At 55.0% G+C, this 23,572-nt stretch overlaps 2 protein-coding genes across 15 annotated transcripts in view; one reads left to right on the top strand and one right to left on the bottom strand.

Annotated features, from left to right (window-relative positions):
- ZBTB17 (zinc finger and BTB domain containing 17) overlaps positions 1-9,232 on the top strand; it is a 36,641-nt gene extending 27,409 nt beyond the window's left edge. For 3 of the 12 annotated variants that reach the window (XR_014807118.1, XR_014807117.1, XR_014807119.1), the window contains 14 exons: positions 1,736-1,942; positions 2,814-3,002; positions 3,626-3,766; positions 4,051-4,176; positions 4,758-4,996; positions 5,076-5,218; positions 5,309-5,609; positions 5,892-5,979; positions 6,070-6,186; positions 6,283-6,403; positions 6,584-6,714; positions 7,010-7,244; positions 7,357-7,446; positions 7,523-9,232. Coding sequence is in view for 6 of the 12 variants with exons in the window: in XM_021095395.2 (XP_020951054.1) it covers positions 1,736-1,942; positions 2,814-3,002; positions 3,626-3,766; positions 4,051-4,176; positions 4,758-4,996; positions 5,076-5,218; positions 5,309-5,609; positions 5,892-5,979; positions 6,070-6,186; positions 6,283-6,403; positions 6,584-6,714; positions 7,035-7,244; positions 7,357-7,446; positions 7,523-7,806 (2,387 nt within the window). In the remaining 6 variants the exon portion in view is untranslated. Of the gene's footprint in view, positions 1-1,735; positions 1,943-2,813; positions 3,003-3,603; positions 3,767-4,050; positions 4,177-4,757; positions 4,997-5,075; positions 5,219-5,308; positions 5,610-5,891; positions 5,980-6,069; positions 6,187-6,282; positions 6,404-6,583; positions 6,715-7,009; positions 7,245-7,356; positions 7,447-7,522 lie in introns of all 12 variants that reach the window. The other 9 variants (XR_014807120.1, XR_014807122.1, XR_014807121.1 and 6 more) reach the window with 3 other exon arrangements.
- The window catches only part of SPEN (spen family transcriptional repressor), a 91,844-nt gene continuing 77,452 nt past the window's right edge, over positions 9,181-23,572 (bottom strand). For all 3 annotated transcript variants that reach the window (XM_084962852.1, XM_021095393.2, XM_084962851.1), the window contains 5 exons: positions 12,579-20,709; positions 11,648-12,148; positions 11,298-11,492; positions 10,799-10,957; positions 9,181-10,384 (listed from right to left, as the gene is read on the bottom strand). In XM_084962852.1, the coding sequence (XP_084818978.1) occupies positions 10,253-10,384; positions 10,799-10,957; positions 11,298-11,492; positions 11,648-12,148; positions 12,579-20,709 (9,118 nt within the window). In that variant the 3' untranslated portion in view covers positions 9,181-10,252. The remainder of the gene's footprint in view (positions 10,385-10,798; positions 10,958-11,297; positions 11,493-11,647; positions 12,149-12,578; positions 20,710-23,572) is intronic.

Below are 23,572 nucleotides of genomic sequence, written 5' to 3'. Positions count from 1 at the left end.
TGCTTTCATGTAGCAGCCTTTGCTCTGGTGGCTCCGTGCTGTGCCGGCTGGTTTGGTGCTGAGCCGGTTGTTCAGCAGACGCAGAAGGGCCAGCTGCCCCATGCCTGACCTCCTGACTCCAGGACCAGCTTCCAGCTCTTCGCTGCTCACACTTAAGAGGGTGGAGCCACAGGCACTTATGATCTGAGAGATCCAAGAAGCTGTGCCTCTGGCTGGGAGCTTGTGTGTGGAGGCTGGAGTCAAAGGGGCATGCCAAGGAGACTGGAGGAAACAAAAGGGTGTCTTCCAGTCTCCAGTAGCAGCGACTGTGCACTCACTGGCTCAGGGACTGGCACCCCATGGCACACAGCTTGTTGCCACTTACTTGGTGGAGCCCCACCCATCTACTCGGTGACTTCCCCCAGTTCAGCAAATATATCCCCCCACTTTTTTGGTAAAGTTTCCAGACACCACAGGGTGGGTGGGCTTTGCGTCCTTCAAAGCTGCTCTGTGCTGGCTGAGCCACGTGCATGGGGGTGTGGCTTTGGTGGTGTCTCATCACAGCCACACAGCCATACATGGTCACTGTGGCTGCAGAGCTGCAGCGTGGTGACTCAGCCCCAAGAGGCTGATGTAACCGGGGAAGAGCCGAAGCCTGTGAGGGGCTGCTGAGACCTGAGGCTGAAAGCACGTGTCCGTCTCACCCTCCCTCCCTCCCAGCAACAGCCTGGAGCGGCTCAGAGCCGACCCAGGCCTCAGAGGGGGGTTCTGGGAGAGCTGCAAAAGGAAACCACTGCCATCTATCTGATTCGGGGTCGGGCGTGACAGCCCAGCCCTGCAGGGGTCTTTGTCACGTGGTTCGGGAGTGGGCGTTGATGTTGACTTGGAAAGTGGTTTCTTTTCCCTAGAAAATGCTCATCTTGAGACGAACTCTGGTGTGGTGCTGTGGGGGCGGGAGAGCTGTTTTTAGATACCAATTTAGACATGGCTTGTGCAATTCAGGATGATTCGCATCAGGTCGGCATCAGGTCGTGGAGCTTTTGTGAGCATTTTTGACTTGAGGCAGTTGTGGGATTTCCAGGCAGTAAGTGACGCCTTTGATAGAGAAACAGCAGCCAGGCCAGCAGCTGTTGGGGTCAGGATCAGAGTTCATTCTTCCTCCCGGGACAGCCTGGAGAGGTTTCTGGAAGCAGAGGGCTCATCAACCTTCTGTAATTTCCTGCGCCCATGAATCAGGGAGGGGGAGAGAGGGCTCCTTGCCCCCCAGGGCCAGGCTCTGCCAAGGACAGGGAGCTTGCCCAGAGCCCTGTGGGTGCCACGGGAGAGGGGCCGCTTCCTGAAATGCTGGAAGATGAACCAAGCACGTATTTCACCTCCATGACACAGAGAAAAATAAGAACAGAAGGGTTTCATAAAGCCATATGTATCCAGTTGAAGGATCTGTCCTTTATTCTAAGATGTGTTATGCATGCTTTTTGTAAAAGCTGTTTAGTGACTCTGTCTTTCTTTTTTTGAAATGTTTTGTGTTGGTCCCTCCACGCCTTTGGAGGTTTGGGAGCTCTCCTGGCCGGTTAGCCCAGGAATCTAGAAGCTCCAGTTTGGTCCGGGCTTGCAGAGGCACCTGGCGCCTCTGCCCTCTGTGGATTTGTTTTTGTCCTCCCCGTCTCCCCGCTTCTCATCTGGGCATGTTGGGGCTGCTGTCGGGGCCTGTGGGTCCTCCCTTGTGCTAACACGAAGGCCCTTTGGCTCTCCCCAGCCATGGATTTTCCCCAGCACAGCCAGCACGTCTTGGAGCAGTTGAACCAGCAGCGGCAACTGGGGCTTTTGTGTGACTGCACTTTTGTGGTGGACGGTGTTGACTTTAAGGCTCATAAAGCCGTGCTGGCGGCCTGCAGCGAGTACTTCAAGATGCTCTTCGTGGACCAGAAGGATGTGGTGCACCTGGACATCAGTAACGCGGCAGGTACCCCGCTGGGTCCAGGGCCGACTTGCGGAGGGGCACAAGCTGTGGTGGCCCCGTGTCATGCCAGCCCCTCCTGACACAGCCCCTGCCCTCCTGTGAGCAGCACCTGCCAGCCGTGGGGTGCACAGGACGCAGGCCACAAGTGGGTGGGCACCACACTCCTACCACCTTGGCCTGTCACGACTGGGAACAGGGTGGTGAGGGGAGAGCTGGCAGGAACGACTCGTGATAAGGTCTAGGCCAGAGTGAACACAGGACAAGCTCATCAGGAGGGCCACAGAGCAGGTGGACTCGGAGGCTGGACCCTTTCCCTTGCTGCGTCAGTCCCGAACCCCATACGCCGGTGCCAGCCTTGATGGGGATGGTCAGCCGGGGTGTCAGGAAGGTCTTCTTCGTAGTGAGGAAGGAACTAACTGGTCCTAGATTCGGGTTCCCAACCCAGAATGGTGTGACATGCCGCCAGAAACTCGGGCAAGGTGTTGGTCCTTCGTTTTACAGATGTGGAAACTGAGACCCCAAGAGGTCAGGTGACTGGCCTGGAGGTCAGATAGTTTGTGGTACAGCCCTGATGGGAGCCAGGGGTGACGCACTCTGTCCTCCAGTGGCGGAGCGTAGCAGCTGGGCAGAGTGCTCCAGGTGGGCATCCCACCCCGTGCCCTCTCCGGGTGGACTTCTCTTTGGAGACGGCTTGATGTCTGGGCCAAGAAGCCCCAGGTTGTCCACCTCTGCTGGCACAGGACTTGGCAAGATGGTGGCGTGCCACTCAGCTTTCCACAAACCCCTGGATCCTGCCACCGAGTGGAGTGGCTGGACAGGCTGCTGGTGCCAGGCCTTGAGGGTGGTCTTTGATGGCTGTCTATGTCCTTGGCAGGCTTGGGGCAAGTGCTGGAGTTTATGTACACAGCCAAGCTGAGCCTGAGCTCTGAGAACGTGGATGATGTGCTGGCCGTGGCCAGCTTCCTGCAGATGCAGGAGATCATCACGGCCTGCCACGCCCTCAAGTCACTGGCCGAGCGGGCCACCAGCCCGGGGGAGAGTGTGGAGGCCTCGGCTGTGGAGGGTAAGATCCTTGGCAGGCTGTTCCTGAGCAGGTGACTTTCGATGGGGAGCTCTGCCTCTGCCTCTGTGTCACCTCTCTCTGTCAGGGTCCTCCTCTGCATTGTGGGGAGCTGTTGAGGAGGGGCCCCTCAGAAGGGCCCTTCTGGCCCGCAGCTCCCTTGTGCGCCGCTGCCTGGGGGCACCAGGCAGCAGTGCCGGGCTCAAGACCTTTGCACAGGGCTTCGCTCCTCGGCAGCTCTCCTCTCCCACGTCCTTCCTCCTGCTCCCCATACCGCTTCAGGAAGGCCCCCTGATGCCCCGGGTGGGCCAGGTTCCTGTGGCACTTTCTGAGTGCCACGCTCTCCTTATAAGTGCAGATCTCTGATCAGTGTCATTTCTTTTGTGAGGTCTGTCCCCCAACCAGTCGCAAGCCCCACGGGAGCAGCAGCCAGGACTGCTGCACCCCAGGCCCAGCCGACAGCCTGGCGGGGAGTCAGTAATCTGGTGAATGGGCAGACTGATAACCACTACTTAGTTGTGTCCCCAGGGAGGGTCTGGAAGAGCTGGCAAGTTCTGGGCCACCTCCCCGCTCCAAGCAATGGGCACTTGATGGGAAATGGCAGGTCTGTCTTGTTCTATCTCCAGTGGGGGACAAGAGAGCCAAAGAGGAGAAGGCTGCTGCCTCCACGCTGAGTGAGCTGGACCCGGCCAGAAGCAGTCCACCCACAGGCCCAGGCAGGGAGCCCAAAGAGGAGCGAGGCGGCCAGGCCGAGAGCATGGCCAGCGGTGCGTTGTGATGCTAGGACCTGGCTGGCGGTCCCTCACCTGCCAGCAGTGCAGGCCCTACCCAGGAGGCTCCTGTGGGAGGGAGGTACAGGCAGCTGCCCCCCTTGACCAGCCTATTATTGGTTCTGGGGCGCCTGTTCCAGGAGCACAAGCAGCCTGAGCTCAGAGGCATGTCCCCTGCCACTGGCCACAGCTGCTTCCAGGGACCTGGTCCAGGGGAGCCCTCTGGCCTTCAGACAGAGGGTCCCAATCCAGCCTCCGCTGCCCCCACGCCCCTACCCTAGGTGCAGAGCAGACGGAGAAGGCCGATGCCCCTCGGGAGCCACCACCGGTGGAGCTCAAGCCTGACCCCACAAGTGGCATGGCTGCTGCTGAGGCTGAGGCTGCCTTGTCAGAGAGCTCGGAGCAAGGTACCCTTGGCAGCCGGGCCAGCCAGCACGCGTCCCCTGCACACAGCCTCTCCCTCCTGCCTCAGCCGGTCTCACTCTGAGTCGCTCTTTGATCTCAGCTCTTGAACCTACATCGTCTTTTCTCGTTCTTGAACTGGTTATCAGTTTCTTGGTTGTGCACCCTGGACGTGTCTCCCATTAGCACAGAAAGGTCCCCGGCCCAGCAGTGGCCCTGCTGCTTTTCCCCGGGCTCAGCACCTGGGGGAGCCTTGCAGCCCAGGGCAGACCCCACCTCACCCCACCCCCTGCGTTCCACTGCTTGTTGGCTGATGGCACCCTTGCCACCGTGTCACCAGCCTGGGGCCCACGGTGGTGGCCGGAGGCCCATCCGCATCCTCCGAGCAGCAAATGTCTGGGTCAGCGGTGTCCCCTGGGCGTCCCCTGGCCGCTGCTGGGGACCATGTACCTGTGGCCGCCAGACCCTGCGGCGGTGAGCAGACGCCCGGGGGCGCTTCCTGGCGCTCGCTTGGCCCCGAGGTCGTGTCCCTTTGGAGGCCCCTTTCGCCCTCCTAGGCGCCTCAGGGCCGGCCCTTCTTGCGCAGAAATGGAGGTGGAGCCAGCCAGGAAGGGAGAGGAGCAGGACGAGGAGGGCGCCGTGCCCGCTGCCGTCAAGGAGGAGGGGCCGCCGCTGGAGAAGGGCGAGGCCCCCGAGGAGAGCGAGGAGTCGGCCAGCACGGACTCGGGCCAGGAGCTGGGCGCCGAGGCGCGGGGCCTGCGCTCCGGCACCTACGGCGACCGCACGGAGTCCAAGGCCTATGGCTCGGTCATCCACAAGTGCGAGGTGCGCGTGGGCGATCGGGGGGGCGATTGGGGGGTGGCAGGGGCGGACCGGTTCTGACAGCCCGCCCGCCGGCCCGCAGGACTGTGGCAAGGAGTTCACGCACACGGGCAACTTCAAGCGGCACATCCGCATCCACACGGGCGAGAAGCCCTTCTCGTGCCGGGAGTGCAGCAAGGCCTTCTCCGACCCGGCCGCGTGCAAGGCCCACGAGAAGACCCACAGGTAGGCCCCGCCCCGCCCGCCCGCGGTCCGTCCGTCCGTCCGTCCGTCCGTCCGCCCGCCCCGCGAGCCCGCTCTCGCCTGCCGCCGCAGCCCGCTGAAGCCCTACGGCTGCGAGGAGTGCGGCAAGAGCTACCGGCTCATCAGCCTGCTGAACCTGCACAAGAAGCGGCACTCGGGCGAGGCGCGCTACCGCTGCGAGGACTGCGGCAAGCTCTTCACCACGTCGGGCAACCTCAAGCGGCACCAGCTGGTGCACAGCGGCGAGAAGCCTTACCAGTGCGACTACTGCGGCCGCTCCTTCTCTGACCCCACGTCCAAGATGCGCCACCTGGAGACCCACGACACCGATAAGGAGCACAAGTGCCCTCACTGTGACAAGAAGTTCAACCAGGTCGGGGACCCGGTGCCGGCCGCTTCCGCCCCGGGGACTGAGGCCCACGAGGGACGGGCCGGGTGGGGACACGGGCTCTTGGCCGCTGTGCTGAGGAAGCTGGGGGCGGGTGGGGGGGGCAGGTTCACGGCGTGGGCCGGGGCGCGGGGGTCGCCCTCTTCCGCCGGCCTGGAGGAAGGCCGGGGCTGGGGGCTGGGAAAATCGGCTTGGCCCCTGCGGGAGGGGTTGCTGTGGGGCGGAGAGCGGGTTCCTGGGGGGTCGCTGACGCCCCGCCTGGCGCAGGTGGGGAACCTGAAGGCCCATCTGAAGATCCACATCGCCGACGGGCCCCTCAAGTGCCGGGAGTGTGGGAAGCAGTTCACCACATCAGGTAAGGCCAGGCCGCCCTGTCCCCGTCCCGTCCCTGCCACTGTCCCCCGTCACGGCGTGTGGGCCCGGCCCCACCTCGGTCTCGCCACAGGGAACCTGAAGCGGCACCTTCGGATTCACAGCGGGGAGAAGCCGTACGTGTGTGTCCACTGCCAGCGGCAGTTCGCGGACCCCGGCGCCCTGCAGCGGCACGTCCGCATCCACACGGGTGGGTGAGCCGCCCCGGAGCCAGGGGCGGGTGGGACGGGCGCGCCGAAGGAGAGGGGGCACCGCCTCCTCCTGCGTCCCTTGTCTTCCTGCCCAGGTGAGAAACCGTGCCAGTGTGTGATGTGCGGCAAGGCCTTCACTCAGGCCAGCTCCCTCATTGCCCACGTACGCCAGCACACCGGGGAGAAGCCCTACGTCTGCGAGCGCTGCGGCAAGAGGTCCTGCCCCCGCCCCCTGCCGTGGAGGGAGCGTGTCAGGGACCAGCCTGGGGCTGGCTGGGAGCCGGGCCGCCTGCCGTCCAGCCCAGGCGCTGGTCCCAGGGCTCCTCCCATCGGGACGTGGAGGCGGAGGCCTCGGCGGAGGCCCGGGCTGTTTGGTGCAAGCTTCTCTCTCTGCAGATTCGTCCAGTCCAGCCAGTTGGCCAATCACATCCGCCACCATGACAACATCCGCCCCCATAAGTGCAGCGTGTGCAGCAAGGCCTTCGTCAACGTGGGCGATCTGTCCAAGCACATCATCATCCACACTGGTGAGTGGGTGCCCCTCGCCTCCCGGTCCCAAGCCCTGACTCTGGGGCGGGTGGTGGAGTGGGAGGAGCCCCAGACCCCCGCCTTGGGTGCTGGCACTTGCCCGAGGTGGCCTTGGAAGCAGTTCAACTCCAAAATGCAGGCTCCAGTTTCTCAGTTTCTAGGAGGGGCGGGGGCCGCCAGAGGCGTCTTTGTGGCTCAGGTGGCCCACCTCAGAGCGCTTCCTACTGGAAGACAGGGCTGCTGGGGAAACTGGAGGCCACTGAGGTCCTCCCCCCTGCACCCCCCCAATGGCAGGAGAGAACCTTGCCTCCCCCCCCAGGAGAGAAGCCTTACCTGTGTGACAAGTGCGGTCGCGGCTTTAACCGGGTGGACAACCTGCGTTCCCACGTGAAGACCGTGCACCAGGGCAAGGCAGGCATCAAAATCCTGGAGCCAGAGGAGGGCGGTGAGGTCAGCGTGGTCACCGTCGATGACATGGTCACGCTGGCCACAGAGGCACTCGCGGCAACGGCTGTCACTCAGCTCACAGGTGGGGGCCGTCACAGCCCACCAGGCAGCAGGGGGTGGTTACAGGAGGGGTTGCCTCTGGGTGGCAGAGGAGCAGGTGACTTTGACTTCAGGCCCTGCGATTCTGCCCACAGTGGTGCCCGTGGGGGCCGCCGTGACCGCCGATGAGACAGAAGTACTTAAAGCCGAGATCAGCAAAGCTGTGAAGCAAGTGCAGGAAGAAGGTGAGAGGGGCTCCCTGCCGGGAAAGCTGGTGGGCCTGGGGCCCTTCCTGTTCTGACTGCAACCCCACTCCCACAGATCCCAACACCCACATCCTCTACGCCTGTGACTCCTGTGGGGATAAGTTCCTGGATGCCAACAGCCTGGCCCAGCACGTGCGCATCCACACCGCCCAGGCACTGGTCATGTTCCAGACGGACGCGGACTTCTACCAGCAGTACGGGCCCGGCAGCACGTGGCCGGCCGGGCAGGTGCTGCAGGCTGGGGAGCTGGTCTTCCGCCCTCGGGACGGGGCTGATGGGCAGCCTGCCCTGGCAGAGACACCCCCCACAGCCCCTGAATGTCCACCGCCTGCTGAGTGAGCAGGCACCCCTCCTCCTGACTGTTTATTTAAGGATGGATGGCACCCTAGAACTGAGAGGGGTGGCCCCGTTCCGTAGAGAGAATAAATTTGATTATTTTCTAATGCTGCCTACAGCTCCCTGGGGGGTTTGGTGGGGAGCTGGCAGCTGTGGCTGGTGCCACGGAAAGGGTTGCTCCACCCAGGGACCAGCTGGCAGAGACCCGCTTCTTGGGAAGGCCCGGCTGTCCCTTTGCAGAGTGGGCCTGGAGGCCCGGGAGCTGTCTAGGATGCTTTGCCTGAGGAGTCGGAGCCGGGGCAGCACGCTCAAGGCCAGAGAAGCTCGGCTCCATGAGCCCCATCCCCTCACCTGCTCTCCTCGTGAGGCTTCCCGTCCGCTCGGCCTGGGGACCGGACCTCCCCTCTCCGTCTCTCTGTCGTGGAGCACAGCTGTGACCTTGCTCCCTCTGCCCAGGGACTGAGAGCTGGGCCCGCAGAGCGTCACCACAGGATCCAGGCCACCCATACAGAGCCCAGCACAGGGGCCCGTGCAGTCAGAGTAGCAGGATAGGCACAGCACCAGAGCCAGCAGGCCACAAGCCTGCTTCTGGTGGGCTTAGGAAAGTGGGAGAGCTCCACACCCACTTCGCAGTTATCTTGGCCCGAAGATCACGGCCAAGCCGGTGTCATCTTCTGGGGACACTTACTTGCTTGGAATCAGCCATCAGGACAGTAACGCAGCTCACTTTCACTCCTGTCAGTAAGGAGACGCAAGCTGCCGTTGCGGCTGCTTTTCCACGCAGCTCGCCTCCAGCAGCTGGACTCCCTCCCTTGCAGACGGTACCATCTCCGTGCACAGCGTACATAGGTCTGTTTGGAGGAGCCCCAGGGATCCTGCAAGTGAGACCAACCTTCCGGGCCTTGTGTCTCCGTCCCCCTACGCCCACCTCCCCAGCCGCAGGGGAAGCTTGGCCCACTTATCCCATTCTCTCCGGAGCAGGGAGAGGCCAGGCTGTGCCTCTGCCGCTGCAGGGCCAGCCTGCAGCACACCTGGAGGAGGCAGGGGCAAGAGACAGGACCCCAAAGCCCACTTACGCTGTTTCTGAATTTGAGTGGGAGGTGGCTTTATTCTTTATCTAAATCTGAAGTGCCTTTGATGTTTACCCAGGAACCAATTGGGGAATTCGAAGTGTCCAATTTACACCACAGCACTGAAAAATGGTTCAAAAAATGAAAAACTTGCGTACAAGATAAAATTATCTTTGGGGAAGATTTGTGGCAGAAAGGCAATAGGTCCCATGTAGGTTTGGTGGGAGTGGGATAAGGACTAGCTGTTCCCATGAGCCAAGGACCCTTGGTTCTCCCATCCAAGTGACAATCACATCCACACTTGACGTGTTTTGTATTTTTTAATAAAGTTTGTAATCCAATGGACACACAAAACAAAACTGCGCTGAGAAAAAGTTTCATAAATTAATAAGTGTTAGGAAGTTGGGGGAGAGGTCAAGGTCATAGGAAGGGAAGCCAGTCTTTTTGTACAGTCTTGTGTGTGTGTGTGTGTGTGTGTGTGTGTGACACTTCCAAATTGCGGGGGCAGGGCCCGTGCTGTAACGAAGCGCACTTATACAAATGAGTGACAATACAAAGTCTGAGTATGAAAATAAGATCTTCTCTGAAAACACATTTTTGGCACAGATTAAAAAAAATGTATGTCGGGGAATTTGATTTTTTTTTTTTAGTATTATATATATTTATATATATTATATATTTATATATACACACATCCCAAGTTCTGTATATTCCACCAAGAAAGAAAATCCTTCCGTTTGCTCTTTTTTGATTGTAAACTGTACATCCTGGGTGAATCAAAGATGGTGGCAGCAGGAGAATTAAGAAAGGTGACACATCCAAATGAGCAAGGGGAAGGGAAGGGAAGGAGTGGGGACGAAACAACCCAATGAAATGTTCCTTGACCCCAAGATTTCAGCAGAGTTCACAAAGTCCTGCGTGAGAGTCTGCGATGTGTGTTTACATACACCAAGACATCCAGAGTGTCACAGCCTGTCTTCACTGTGCAAAAGTCCAAGTCACTAATTTAGTGCAAAGGCAGTTCTGTTTTGTTTCTTAAAAACAAAAACAACAAAAAAATTAATTCCACTGCCCTGTTCCTTTTCTCCAAAAAGAGAAACCCAGCCTCAAGGTGTCTGCAAGTCCATCGGTTGGTGGTCTGTCCTTGGGCTAAATGTCATGTAAACATACAAGTAGCAGCACCACTGCCCAGAGGGGTCTGTCCGACTGAGCCGGGAGGGCGGGCGGGCGGGCGGGCGGGCAGGAGGGCGAGGCTGGCCGTCAGGCAGTGGAGTCTGTCCCCCTCGGCAGCTTCTTCCTCCACTTGGCTGGGTTGTCCTGTGTTTATTTTTTGCTGCAGAGCCTCAGGAAGATATACCGCGTGGCGACCATTCAGTGGCTCACACAGAGGCGATGACAATCATGAGGTGGGGAGAGATGTTGGAGATGCTGGCCAGGAGGTCGGGGGCCAGACGGGACAGGTGACTCTCAGAGAACTCGCAGGGCGGGAAGATCTGGAGCACGTAGGCGGGCTGGAAAAGGGGACAAGAGAAAAATGGGACCCCATCTTCACCTCACCCCCTCACACACACACTACCCTTCTTCCCTTAAACATTTCCAACTGGGGGCCCTAAAGGCCCAACACAGAGCCAGGTTGAGTCAATCTCCCAACCAGCCAGTGCCTCTGAGACGTTGCCAGAAGAAAACCCAGTGAAAACGAACCGCTGCACACCTCTTCTATATTGTTAAGCTAAAGAAAAACCTCTGCTGTCTGGCTGGCCACTGCGTGACTCCAGGGTGGGCAGTGGCAGACCCACCCATGCACTCCGCCTGTCCCTTTGTCCACCTCCTCTGGGAAACTTCCCTGGACTCCTCTAGCTGGCACTGGCAGCCATACGTCACCAGATGAGACGTGTGTGTTTGCCGAGGAAGGACCCCGGGCTGACCTGATTGGAGCCAGGGTTGGGAACGTTGATGATCCCTGCCGCCTGCTTGGCCTGCAGATACGTGATGAAGGCAGCCTTGAGGGACTCAGTCTGGCTCACAACGTCTTCTTGGTCACGGCCACAGGGCAGAGCCAGCAGCAGACAGTAATCTGTCTCCACCTGAGGAAGAGGCAGCCGGCAGTGATCAGGACTCATCTCACAAAACAGCAGCCCCAGAAGAGGCCCTTCCGACAGAGGGATTTGACCCCTAGATCCACAAAAGCCCCCACTTCTGAGATGACCTTGAAGCCCATCCCTCTGTTTGTTGAATGAAAAAAGCCTCATCTCTGGGTCTAGGGGCACGTGACATCCCCAGTGGAGACAGAACATGCTCTTCATCACCCACTCCGAGAATGCCACGACCTCGCCCCATGGCAAGCCCGAGACACAGGCAGTGGGGCCACCCATGCCTTTCCTCCCGGTGGGTGGGGCAGCTGCTCACCTGGGCCCCGAGTCTTACCGTCATCCTTCGGGCAACCCCCTCCAGCTGTGAGGCCTCCAGCCGCATCCGCTGGGCGATCCTCAGAGGGGGCCCGCCTTCAGAGAGGGGCAGGGAACGGTGGGCCAGGACATTGTTGCCAGAGACGAAGTGGAGCTGCACAGCAGCTGTGTCGTTCTTGAGGGCCAGCAGGCCCTGCCACACGATGGGGTACTTCTGCTCATAAGGAAACAAAGACAAGTGAGCTCAAGGCTGGAGAACAGAGCCATGCTGGCCACGGCCCTAGGCAGCAGTCAAGCAGGGATCTTAGGACACCAAACAAGCACAAGAGCCTGGAGGGTGGTAGGGGAGCCCCCTCTCCCCAGGCTTACCTTCAGAAGCTGGACCATATCCACGGGCCTCTGGGAAGTCAAGTGCGGAGAGGAATCTTGTTTGGGGGCTGCCTGGGCTTCAGTATGTGGCAGAGCCAGTCCTGGAGGGGTGCTGGGGCCTGAGGTTGTGGGGACAAACAGTGGCTGCTTTGGGGCAGCCTGAGTGGGGAGAGGGGCCGGGAGGTCAGGCTTCATGGAGACAGACACAGGGGAGGGATAGGAGGTCTGGCTTGTTTCCGCCTGCGCCCTCTGGACCTGGCCATGGGGCTCAGCTGGCCTGCTTGCAGGTACACTGGGGAGGCGCGGCTGTTCTACTCCTGTCTGGGTCCCCTTGGCCTCCTGGGAGACTGGAGGCATCTTGCTGCTTGGTGGCTGGCCTGGCTGGCTGAGCTGGGCGGGCTGAGTGGGCTGGGCAGGCTGGACAGACTGCACAGGCTGGAGAGGCTGGGAAGACTGCGCAGGCTGAGTGGGCTGTAAGGGCTCGCCTTCAGGAGGGGCACCCTGGGGGGTGGGGGGAGAGAAAGGGTCGGAGTCAGAGCCTGTTATGCACAAACAACATCTTGCCCCCAACCGACCAGCCATGGGCCCCTGGGCCGGTCAGCTGCAGGGCCATCTCCTGTCGCCAGGCCCCCCAGAAGGAGCTTTAACATGATGGGTGTGCCCATGGGCATTCAGGATTGAGGATTCTGGTAAGAGATCACCTCTCCCCAGTCCTGTCCCCCAAAATGGTCACCTCTTCCCTGCCTTCTCACCCATGCAGGCAAAAGCCAGCACTCTACCCACTCCCTGGGTTCTCCAAGCTGTGATCTGATCCCTTCAGCCCCACACTGAGAACGCTCCTCTTTAAATCCACAAGAACAACACACGTCAGGGACCTTGCTGGCACCTCCCCCACTATCTGGACCGGAAGCCAGATCCCGGGCACGCTCACCTGAGTGGGAGCCTTGGTCCGGGGAGGCAGGCCGATGGAGGCAGCAGCTGGAAACTGCGTGTGTGTGAGCTGCGCCGGGCTGTGGTAGGTGCGGATGTCTCCGTACCTGTACTCCTGAAACAGCTCCCCGCTGGAGTGCACGATCTGCACCCCGTGGGTCACCACCACGGGCGGGGTCAGGGGCAGCCCCTGGAGCTGGTTGCTGGGGGTGACTGTGAGGATGCGGGCCTCACCGTGAGAGGCTGGGGCGGGGGCAGCTTTGGCATCTGCCGTCTTGGCAGCGTCTTTCACTGGCTGCTGAGGGGCCTTGCTGGCTGGGGGCACCTTCACCACCCCATCTGCTGCCCGGGGCTGCTCGCTGACCGCCGTCACGTGAGGATGCACCATGATCCTCACATCCCGCGGCACGGTGTATGGGTGCAGTCGGTACTCGGACTGCATGACCAGCACCTCCGACTGCACAGGGGCTGCAGCTCGAGCAACAGGGAGATGATAATGCACCTCTTCCTCAGGAGGGTGCTGGGAGGCCAGGGCGGGCACACCGGCCGGGGCTGGCTGGGGGGTGCCTGCACGCTGCGGGGCCCGGACCTCTACCTGCTGGGGCTGCAAGGGGGCCCGAGGAGAGTGAAGCGTCTCTGGCCGGATGCTGTAGGTGATGCTGGGCAACGTGGGCGTGCTCATCCTCACCTCGCCCTGCGACAGGTGGCCGAGGGACACAGTCTGGGTGATGCTGTGGGGCGGCATGATGACAGACTGCTCTGGGTGAATGCTAGAGATGAACTGAGGCACAGGGATGCCTGCAGCCAGCATGACTGTGGCGTTGGTGGAGAGCGCGGTGGACGTGGTGCTGCTGGGGTGGCACGCCCTGGGGAACGGGGTCGGAGCTGGCCCGCTAGGTCGAGGGGAATGGGCATCTGGCTTTGTGGCCGCTAAATGGGAGACAGTTCGATCTGTCGGGGTGCTGGGCCCCGAAGAGACATGGTTCACTTCCGCAGGCAGTTTGCTGGGCAGCGCAGGAGGGTGGTGGGGAGTAAGAGTGGAGCCCAGGTTCGCCGGTTGAAGGACCTTGGTCTCTATTTTGAGGGTGACAGGGTCAGCGAGCTTTTTGTTAGTGGTGACTATGCTTGGGGTGAGGACCAGCTGGTTGTGCACCAGCACCGGGGGTGTGTTTATGCCCTGGGTGAGGACCTTCACTGTGCCGCCCTGGGTGACAGGTGTGGACACAGAGAGGTGGATGGGCTCAGGCTTCTCCAAGGACGGCCGGTCGGCCTTGACAGATGAAATCACGGGAGATGCATTATACGTCTGGGCAGTCAGTACCAGGGTCGAATGCGTGGCCACGTTTGCGTAGCCCGAAGGAGCCTGAGGGCCTTTGGGTGGAGGCTGCGATGGCGGGACGGAGTCAGGTTTGACCTGGGATTTGGACACCGACTGTTGGAACTCAATGTCCATTGCACTTGCTGGGGGGATCTGGCTAATCTTGGCGCTGATCCGCTGCGGGCCTTCCGTCTTCTGCCCCGAATAGCTCAGGAGTACAACCCCTTCTGAAGTGTTCACGCGCAGCCCAGTGCCAGAGGCCGCGTCTGCCGGGCGGTCGTCAATCACCGACATAGACCCTGGGTGGAACCGACTGTTGTCATTAGAGCTGGATCTCTGTTTGCACTTTGCCGAAGGTGCGATCACTGCACCTGCCACAGTCACAGCACCTGTTGTTGCGGCAGTCACAGCCCCAGAGGCAGCAGTCACGGCGCCTGCCGTGACTGTCACTGTGCCTGGGGTGGCACTCACCACGCCGGTGGCAGCGCTCACTGTGCCCACGGTGGCGTTCACTGGAGTGGTGAGAACGTTCACAGGGCCTGTGAGAACGTTTACGGGTCCCTTCAGGACATTCACGGGGCCAGCAGGAGTGTTCACCAAGCCCTTCAGCGTGGCCACTGGGCCCTTCCCGGGGCCTTTCAGGGCGGTCACCGGGCCAGTCAGAGCATTCACTGGGACCAAGGAGACATTCACCAGGCCAGTCAGGGCGCTCACCAGGCCAGTCAGGGTTTGAGGAGCTGGTTTGGCCAGAGTTATCTTTTGGGAATTTTCCAAATCAATGCTGACAGGCATCCGGCTAATAACAGAAGTAATTTTGGGAGCAATGACTGGAGTCACCTTTTCTTTGTCTGTGGCCACTGGAACCTCTGAGGCCTGTGTGTCAGTGGTGTTAGTTACTGGAGCTGCCGGTTTTTCTTCTAAAAGAGGCTTTTTGGATTCAATTGGAGGGGGCAATGCCTCATGCAGGCAAGGGGTGGCACTGACAGGCTCTGCAATGGCCGTTGTGACACTTGTGGAAGTGACACCCGTGGCAGATACGTATTTCGGGTCCATGAGGATCTTCCGCAGTGTACTGGAGCTGGTGTCTATGTCAGAGGCCTTTGTGTCTGGGGGAAGGGCCGGAGACGGCGTGGACTGTGCCCGAGGCTCCTCCTGCCTCGTGATCCACTCTGTCACCTTGGCTGGGGGGCTCTGGTGTGGGATCCCCGCAGTAGTGACAGGGGCTGGGAGTTTTGCTATAGTGACAGAAGGAATGGGGGGTGTGGGCATGCTTGAGTCACTGGGCGGGGTCACTGGGTCACTCTCTATGATGGAATGCACCTTGAATCTGGCTTGAGGCTCCTCATCTGAGGGGGCTGGCTGTGAGGGAGGGAGAAGGTCTGGGAGCACAGTCGCTTTGGCTGGAGTCTTTTCCTCAACACTGCTTTCTTGGGACAAAGTCTCCTGGGGTGGAGTCTTGCTTGGGTCAGAAGCACATGACTCAGGGGGAGTGGACTGGGGTTTGTCACTCTGCTTTTCCTCCTGTGGAGTTTCTGGGGCTTGTATTACTATTCCCTCATCTGTTGCAGGGCTCTTGCTTTGAACTTGGTCAGGTTCAGAGACATGGTTCTCTGTAGTGCCCCCTGTTTTCTTGTTTGCGTTCCTTTTGCGACGCGATCGAGTTATCTTCTGGCGCCCTTTGTCTTTCCGAGCAAGAGTAACTTCTGCTTCTTTTGATCCTTTGGCTTCTGGCACTGGATGGGAGGTTTCACTACTGTTTCCTCTGGCTTCCTTGGCATCTGCTAGGCCTGCTGAGGAGTCAGGCACACTGCCTGGTGGCTTAGAAGATTCTGTAGCAGCTTCAGTCTCCAAGATGCCAGACACAGCCTCATGCATCTCAGGCTCCAGTCCTTCCTCAGGAGGCTGCAGGGCTGTCTGAGATTCTGCAGGGTAAGGGGGCGGTGCTGGGAAGTTTTCTGGTTCTCCAGAAAAGTCATTGATGATGGAACCGATGGCCGCAGCCAGCTCTGTTTCGCTGGCTTGGTGTGCGGGCTTGTCCCTGTCCCCTGCAGAGAGGCCCTCTGAGGCATCTGCAGCTGCCGCCTTGAAAGCCGAGGGGGTGGAGGTCTCTGTGAGCTTCTCAATGTTCTCCACTGCTTGCTCCAGCTCCATCTGCTTGGCTAACTGATTGGCTTCCGGCGATGCCTTAGAGGCAGACACATCTTCCTTCTCTGGCTCCTTGTTGGGCTCGGCAGGCTCCCTGCTCAACAGTGATGATGAACTACCCTCCTTCTGAGGGCTCTCGCTCTTCTCAGAGGAGACTCCCACAACCCCAGCCTCCTTCTCCACGGGCAGCCCCACAGGGCTGGCCGCCACAGTGGGACTTACAGTGGCTTCCACATTTTTCAGATTTGCAGATTTGTCCGCCGCTGACCTAGAGTTTCGAGATCTTCCTCTCTTTGACTTGGAGTTTTTCTCAGGGGCTGTTTTCTTCTCCACCATTTCAACTGGGGGGGCTTCAGGTGGATTTCTGTCTGTGCTTACTTCTTTTCTGTCACGTTTCTGTTCACTTCCTGCTTCTTCTTTATCAGCCTTGGATCTCGTGTTATTTTCTTTCACATTTACTTGGGGACTCACCTCACTGGTGGCCTCAGGACGTTCGGCATCAACTTTCGGTTCATTTTTCCCCTTTTTCCCTTGCTGGCCACCAGCAGCTACTTTTTGGGATCGTGGAGATCGCCATCCCTCGGCTGGTTTGACTGTCTCCACTGGTTCTTTTGCCTCAGTCTCGTCATCTTCGTCAGCTCGACGGCGTGTTTTCGGAGGCCTCCCCCTCCTAGGGGTTGTGGGAGCTGCTGCCGCCTCCTGAAGCTCCCGCTCCAGTCTCTTCCTGGTCACTCGGGGTTGCTCAACAGGCTCCTTGACTGGAGAGCGGCTCTCATGGTCACCCATGGTTGCGTAGACACTCCTTACATTCCGGCGCCTGGTTCGGCTGAGGGGCAAGCTTGGCTCAGGTTGTTCATGGTCTGCGGCTGAGTTTTTAGAGGCAGTTCTGGTAATCTTCTCTGCCTCCATCTTCAATTCTAAAAGCTTCTGTGCCTCTCCCCGAGGAGAACTGGACCGCTTAAGCTTTTCGCGGTCTATCCGCTCACTCTTCCTTGTGACCGGCTTCTCCACGATGCCTGCTGCAGCTGCCTGAACGGGGGTCTTGGAACGTTTACTTTTGTTCGGTTTTTTATCTTTTGCAGCCACTGGAGGATCAACCTCTACATCTTCAGTAGCCGGAGGCAGAACTTCAGGAACAACTTCGGCTGTTGGATTTGCACTAGGTTCAACATTAGCAGCTGAGTCTGGCTTCTCCACTTTTGGCTCATCGGCTTCCTCGGGCTTCTGAATCGGTTTTGAAGGTGTTTGGGTTTTGCCAGGTTCTTGATCTACACTGAGCTCTACCTGGGAAAATGAGGCCCCGGGAGTTGGAGGCTTGGCATCCAGATAAGGCAGCTGATCAACTGATGAACTTTCCTCAACAGCTAAAGGAGTCTCAGCAACATCTTTCCTGGTGTCCCCTCCTGGAGGTGAGTCCACTTGTTCAGGCTGTTGTTCCACAGCGATGGGAGCAGGTTCAGAGACGGGTTTTGCTTCTTCCGAGACAGAGGCTGGCTCCGTGGTCTTCTCTTCTGTCACTGAGGGCACTTCCCCTGTTTTTTCAGCAGCTGTCTTCTCCAGTGATGATGATGCCGACTCTGGAGCTACAACCGTGACACTAGGAGGTCCAATCGAAGACAGAGTTTTCGGTTCCAACTCTTTATTCTCAGAAGCAGATTCGGGGGTCTTGGGATGATCCTCTGTATCGTCCTGCTTCTCCATCTCTTTGGGTTTTTGGTCTTTTTCTTTTTCTTTCTGTTGCATTCGTGTGAGTTCTACAAACCTGCTGTGGAAAAGAACTACTGGCTCTTGAATGAAATCACTCGTGCTATTCACTCCATCAGATGTCTGCCTCCCGTACAACCTGCCAGAAACAAAGTCGGATTCTTCATCTTTTCTTTCTAGATGCTGCAGTCGCTTGGAATCTTGTTCAAAGATTGAGCTGTGTAAAAAACGGGAAGCAAATAACTCTTGTCTTTCCTGTTCTTCTTCTTTATGGTCATCTTTTTTATCATCCATTTTTCCTTCTGAATCAGTCCGAATTTTCTTCTTTTTCATGTACCAGGATGGAATAGGTCTTGGAGCAGAGTCTACCTTTTCTTTATCTTTGTTGTTCCGAAAATTAGCAAATCGGGAATCCCAATCGAGAAAAGACCAGTTTTCCTCTCGAGAGGAAGAGAGGGATTTAGCTCTTTCAAGCAAAGCCTTAGTGTCCGGTGTGATTGTCTTATCCAATGCAAAGGAATAAAATTTGTTCCTTTCTAAAGAACTGGAGAGTCTTTCATCTCTCTCACGTAGTTTATCTTCTCTGTCCCTCAATAAAAAAGACAACCGGGAACTCTCATACAATCCAGAGGCTCTGGGTGAGTGCGATTTGTGTTCACCGTCTTCATCAGAATCAGAAGGCACCTCACCAGGTTCCAAGTCACGCACAGACCTCTTTCGAAGGCTGTCTCTCTTAATTATGCTGTTTGGGAAACTCACATCAAACCTGCTGGCATCTTGTTTCATTTGAGAGTCCCACCGATTTAATTCCTCTTCAGGATTCAAGACAGATAACTTTATTTTGGCAATGTCTGCCATCTGTTCTCTCCTACTAGAATCGTAAGGATTAAATTTCAAGGACTCTTCTCTGACTATTATATTAGAATAGGGGAGACCTTTTTCATCTACTTTGGGAGACCCTTTTATTGACATTAGCCTAGGAGAGCCAATGGGGTCGTCTTCTTCATGGAAGGAACCATGTCGGACGCTGGGAGAACCACCAGTCCTTTCCGAATCTTCACTGATTTGGCGTGAACTTCTATAGTTCCTCTCTCTCTTGGTGCAGACGTCAAAATCAACATGGTCCATCCTTTTCTTTTTGCTGGGAGGAGAGTCGTCAGTGACATCCTGAGGGGGTTTGCCTACCTCGTGAACAAGACTACGTCTTTCATATTCATCCACATCTTTTTTTGGACTGCCAAACTTTTCAGACTTGGCTATTTCCATCTCCATCTGCTGTTTTCTACGACTCTGTTCCATTTGTTTTCGGTAACTCTGTGTGTGATCAATATCAATGCCAATTTTTTCTTCAGCATTTACTGGATGTGGTTTATCTTGGCCCGTTTTACATTCAAGTGTTTCATCACGAAGACTACAATAGTTTTTCCTATTATCTTCTCTCTCTGGTCCTTGATCATCTAATAGCTGCAGCTGTTTGAGTTGCGGTTTTGAGGGAGTGGGTTTTTTGGACTGGATTTCTTGATTTTCCACAGATTCACCTACTGGTTCTCCCAGCCTTGCTTGGAGGTCTGAGTTGGGCTTTGAGCCAGTCCCAACAGAAATACTGGCAAGCTCCTGACAGTCTTTGGGGCTGGGAACAGCATTAAGTCTGTCTAGTTTGATTTTTTTGGATTCTCTTTTAAGAATTTCTTTCCTCACAGGCTTTTTTTCAGACTCCCCTTCCCTCAGCAGAATGACATCTCTAGATGATAAGTCAGGCTGCTTCTTTAAAAGCACTCGAGCATCTTCCATCTCTGGACTACTTTTCTTGACTTCTGATTTTTGTCTTTCTACTTTCAAAGTGGAATCTGCAAAACGTCTTTTTCTTGCTTCCAACTTCTCCAGATCCACAGCGCTTACGCTGTCAGCACTCTGCTCAGGTTTTAGGTGCTTCCTGGGTTTAGGCCTGCCTTCCTTATCTACCACTTCTATGTGGCTTGAAAGCCCCCTTTCCTTTGCTACTTTCATTCTAACAGACTCTAGTTTAGACAACTCAGATTTTGCAGGCTCAGTCTGAGAGACCTGAAGTTTCTGATCTAGGGCAGAAGATTTGATGCTGTCATTATCAAGCTTGGCTTTCAGCTTTTCCAAAGGAGTGTGGTCAATAACTCTCCCCTCTTTTTCTTTTACACGAGTCAAAACCACACAAGGCATGAGTTCCAAGCGGTTTTTTGCTATTCCTTCTTTGTCAGCTTTATCCCTGCTCAGTTTATTAGAACTTCTTAATTTTTCAGGGCTCTGCTCTCTCTCGTTTTCTTGGTCTGTTTCTGAAGACTGAGAACTAGGGGAATGAACTTTCCCTTTTCGTTTCTGCTTGTCAGTTTTGTCCTTTTCCACCTTCTCCTTCCTTATTAAGCGTCTCTCTCTTTCCACTCTTTCAGGATCAAAAGTTCGTTCTTTATCTGTCTTTTCATTTTTCGTATACCGCTCCAAACGAGGTTTTTCAAGTTTATCATATCTTGGAGGGGAAAGTGAGCTACAGCTTCCGCTCCGGTCTGAGGATCGGCTGTAAACCCTCCTCTCGGAATCACTAGGCAATCTCTCTGACTGTGAGGGTGATGCTCCAGGACTCTGTGGGCGTCGCAAGTGCACTGGACTCTGACTGCGTTCAATGGGCCTCCTCTCGTGGTCTCTGTCCCGGTCAGACTCAAATCTTTCACGTTCCCTTTCTCGTTCCCTTTGCCTGTAACTGTATTCTCGAATATCTTGTTCATAAGGATCATTTCTGTAATCCCTATATTCCCGGGGATCATCATAATATCGTGATTCATAGTAGTCTGCTTGGTAGGTTTCCCATTCTGAATAAAATTCTCTCCCTCGAGCTGGATAGTCTCGTCTAGAATCCTCAGGATATGTGCCTGGAGTACGAACACTCTCATAATATGTACGCTCTTGGCTGTAGTCATAGGATCCCCTTCGTTCTTCTCTGCCAACAGACAAAAAAACAGTATATTAGTTTTTTGTTTTCTTGTCACTTACACATTAATCATACAAATGAGATTACAAAGTCTCGCTTCTACAAATCTTTGCATTATTTCATCATTAGACCTACACTGTCCAATGCCATAGCTATAAGCCACATGTTGCTACTAAGAACCTGAAATTTAGCTAGTCTAAGTTGAGATGTGAGTGTAAAGACACACTGGATTTGGTACATTTAGTTTAAAAAAAAAAGAAATACCTCAATAATTTATTTTGATTATATGTTGAAACAATATTTTAGATATACTGAGTTGAATAAAATTAATTTCAACTTTTTTTTAGGGCCACACCGGCGGCATATAGAGGTTCCCAGGCTAGGGGTCCAATCGGAGCTACAGCTGCCAGCCTATGCCACAGCCACACCAGACCTGAGCTGTGTCTGTGACCTACACCACAGCTCATGGCAACACCTGATCTTTAACCCACTGAGCAAGGCCAGGGATTGAACCTGCAACCTCATGGTTCCTAGTTGGATTGTTTCCGCTGCACCACAAGGGGAACTCCAATTTCAACCTTTTTAAACCAGAAAATGTAAAACCATATATGCAGCTTGCATGACACTTCTATTGGACTTGGATGGCAGTACTTCACCCCCTTTTTATTCTTTTGTTATCATTTTTCATGACTTATAATGAGCACTAGTATTAAATAGTATCACATCCCACTTTTTTTTTTTTTTTTTTGGGTCTTTTTTTAGGGCTGTAGCTGCAGTATATGGAGGTTCTTGGTCTAGAGGCTGAATCAGAACTACAGCTGCCAGCCTACACCACAGCCACAGCAACATGGGATCCCAGCCACTTCTGCGACCTACACCATAGCTCATGGCAATGCTGGATCCTTAACCCACTGGGCAAAGCCAGGGATCGAACCTGAGTCCTCATGGATACTATTCAGATTCATTACTGCTGAGTCACAATGGGAACTTCTAACATCCCACATTTCTAAGTCTCCCATAATTACTTTTTTTGCCAAAAGATATTCTTACCACAATTTGGGGAACAAAGGTACTGTTTGAATAGACAGATAGCAATGTAACTAAAATCTTCCCAACTATGCAACCTGTACCTGTACGTTACGGATTAAAAAAAAAAAAAACAAAAAACACTAGGGGCCAGTCTCCCTGGGCTGGGTCTCCTTACTTGTAAAATAAATTTTCCTCTTAAAGCTCAGGTTTTGAGAACTCTGTTTCCATGACTGCATAATAGCCAAACTACCATAAGTAGGTGGGAAATTCATTTAAGGCATAATGTGACCCTATAAATGCACCTTGAGAGTCACTTTGGTAAAGTATAAGGCTCAATGCACTAGAAGGTAGGAGCCCTGAGTTTATCCCCAGCCCAGCTGCTTAGTAGCCTATAACCTTATAAAAGTCATCTGATCTTCAGATCCCTCCATAAGTAACATCTGACAAGAGTCCTGGCTCTATAACCCTGACACAGTATTTAAGGGAATAAAAGAAATACTACTTTTATTTATTTATTTTTTTAGTCTTTTTGTCTTTTTATAGGGCCACACCTGTGGCATATGGAGGTTCCCAGGGTAGGGGTCTAACTGGAGCTGTAGCCACTGGCCCATGCCAGAGCCACAGAAACATGGGATCTGTGCCACATATGCAAACTACACCACAGCTCATGGCAAAACCGGATCCTTAACCCACTGAGCGAGGCCAGGGATTGAACTCTCAAACTCATGGTTCTTAGTTGGATTCGCTAACCATTGAGCCATGACAGAAACTCCAAGAAATACTACTTTTAAATTGCAAAAACCCTTTGTAAATGGGTCATCATTTGCATTCCTGAGCTGAACTATCTTTAGGGGTAAAGTGGCTTTTCTGTTGTTTCTTTTTGTTTTTTTCATTTATTCATTATCTATTCAGCAGGATGACTTCCTTCCACTGTATGGAAAGGGCAAAGGTCTTCAAATTCTATTGCAGGAAATGCATTTCAGAAGCACTGCCATCTGAAACCAAATGGGACAAGCCAATGAAGTTCCACATCCTCCTCTTCCTACTTTAGGAGATGAACACCATTCAACAGGGATAAATAACCACAGGCAAGAACCAAAGAACAAAGCCAGAGCCAGATCATCAGTGAAATGAATGAATATAAGTGATAATGTACAAAAATTAACACCCACATAGCATTATCCAACCCTCACAAGTTACTGTTCTTTGAAAAATATTTAACATAAGCACAGAGGATTTTAATGGAATTTTTGTCTTAAGTGCCATTACACCATCAACACACTTTCCATTCACTTATGGGTAAGAAATCCTATAAGCATTTAAAATATTAACAATGACTTCAGATTGCTACGTGGGGGGAAGCCAGGATGGAAAACCCTCCCTAAAGAAACAGACATTCTCTTACATGCTCATTCTCTTTGTCTCTCCGTCTCGCTCCCTCACCCATACACACAAGTAACAGAAAAATTCAGAAGGTGGATTTCAATCCACTGGTGAAAAACCATTAAAACCTTAGAAGTTCAAGCTTTTAGAAATTTGGCTGTAGGGGACCTTTTTCATTAAAAGAATCTCCCAAATATTCAATGATCAGTACACAATGCTCCATGGAAAAATGAAAAAGAAATATATACCTTCTGTGATTTAAACAAAAATGAAGTGGTAAGAGGAGGCAGTAAAAAGGAAATGCATTCAATAGATTTCATGATCAGGATTTGGCTCATCCTTGTAATAGAGCCCTTTCATACTTGAATTTGAGAGTCTAAAGGCATTTTTCAAAAGTCTTTTGTCTAACACATATACAGGGGTGGAGATCTAGTGGTAACGTTCCAGGAGACTTAAACAC

Source organism: Sus scrofa, chromosome 6 (assembly GCF_054392235.1).
Source record: "Sus scrofa isolate SSC_HxYL_T2T_F1_AM1 chromosome 6, Sscrofa_HxYL_maternal_Yorkshire_Landrace_v2.0, whole genome shotgun sequence".
Lineage (NCBI taxonomy): Eukaryota > Metazoa > Chordata > Mammalia > Artiodactyla > Suidae > Sus > Sus scrofa.
The sequence above is the reverse complement of the archived record's forward strand: the minus strand, read 5'-3'. Positions and strand labels throughout refer to the sequence as shown.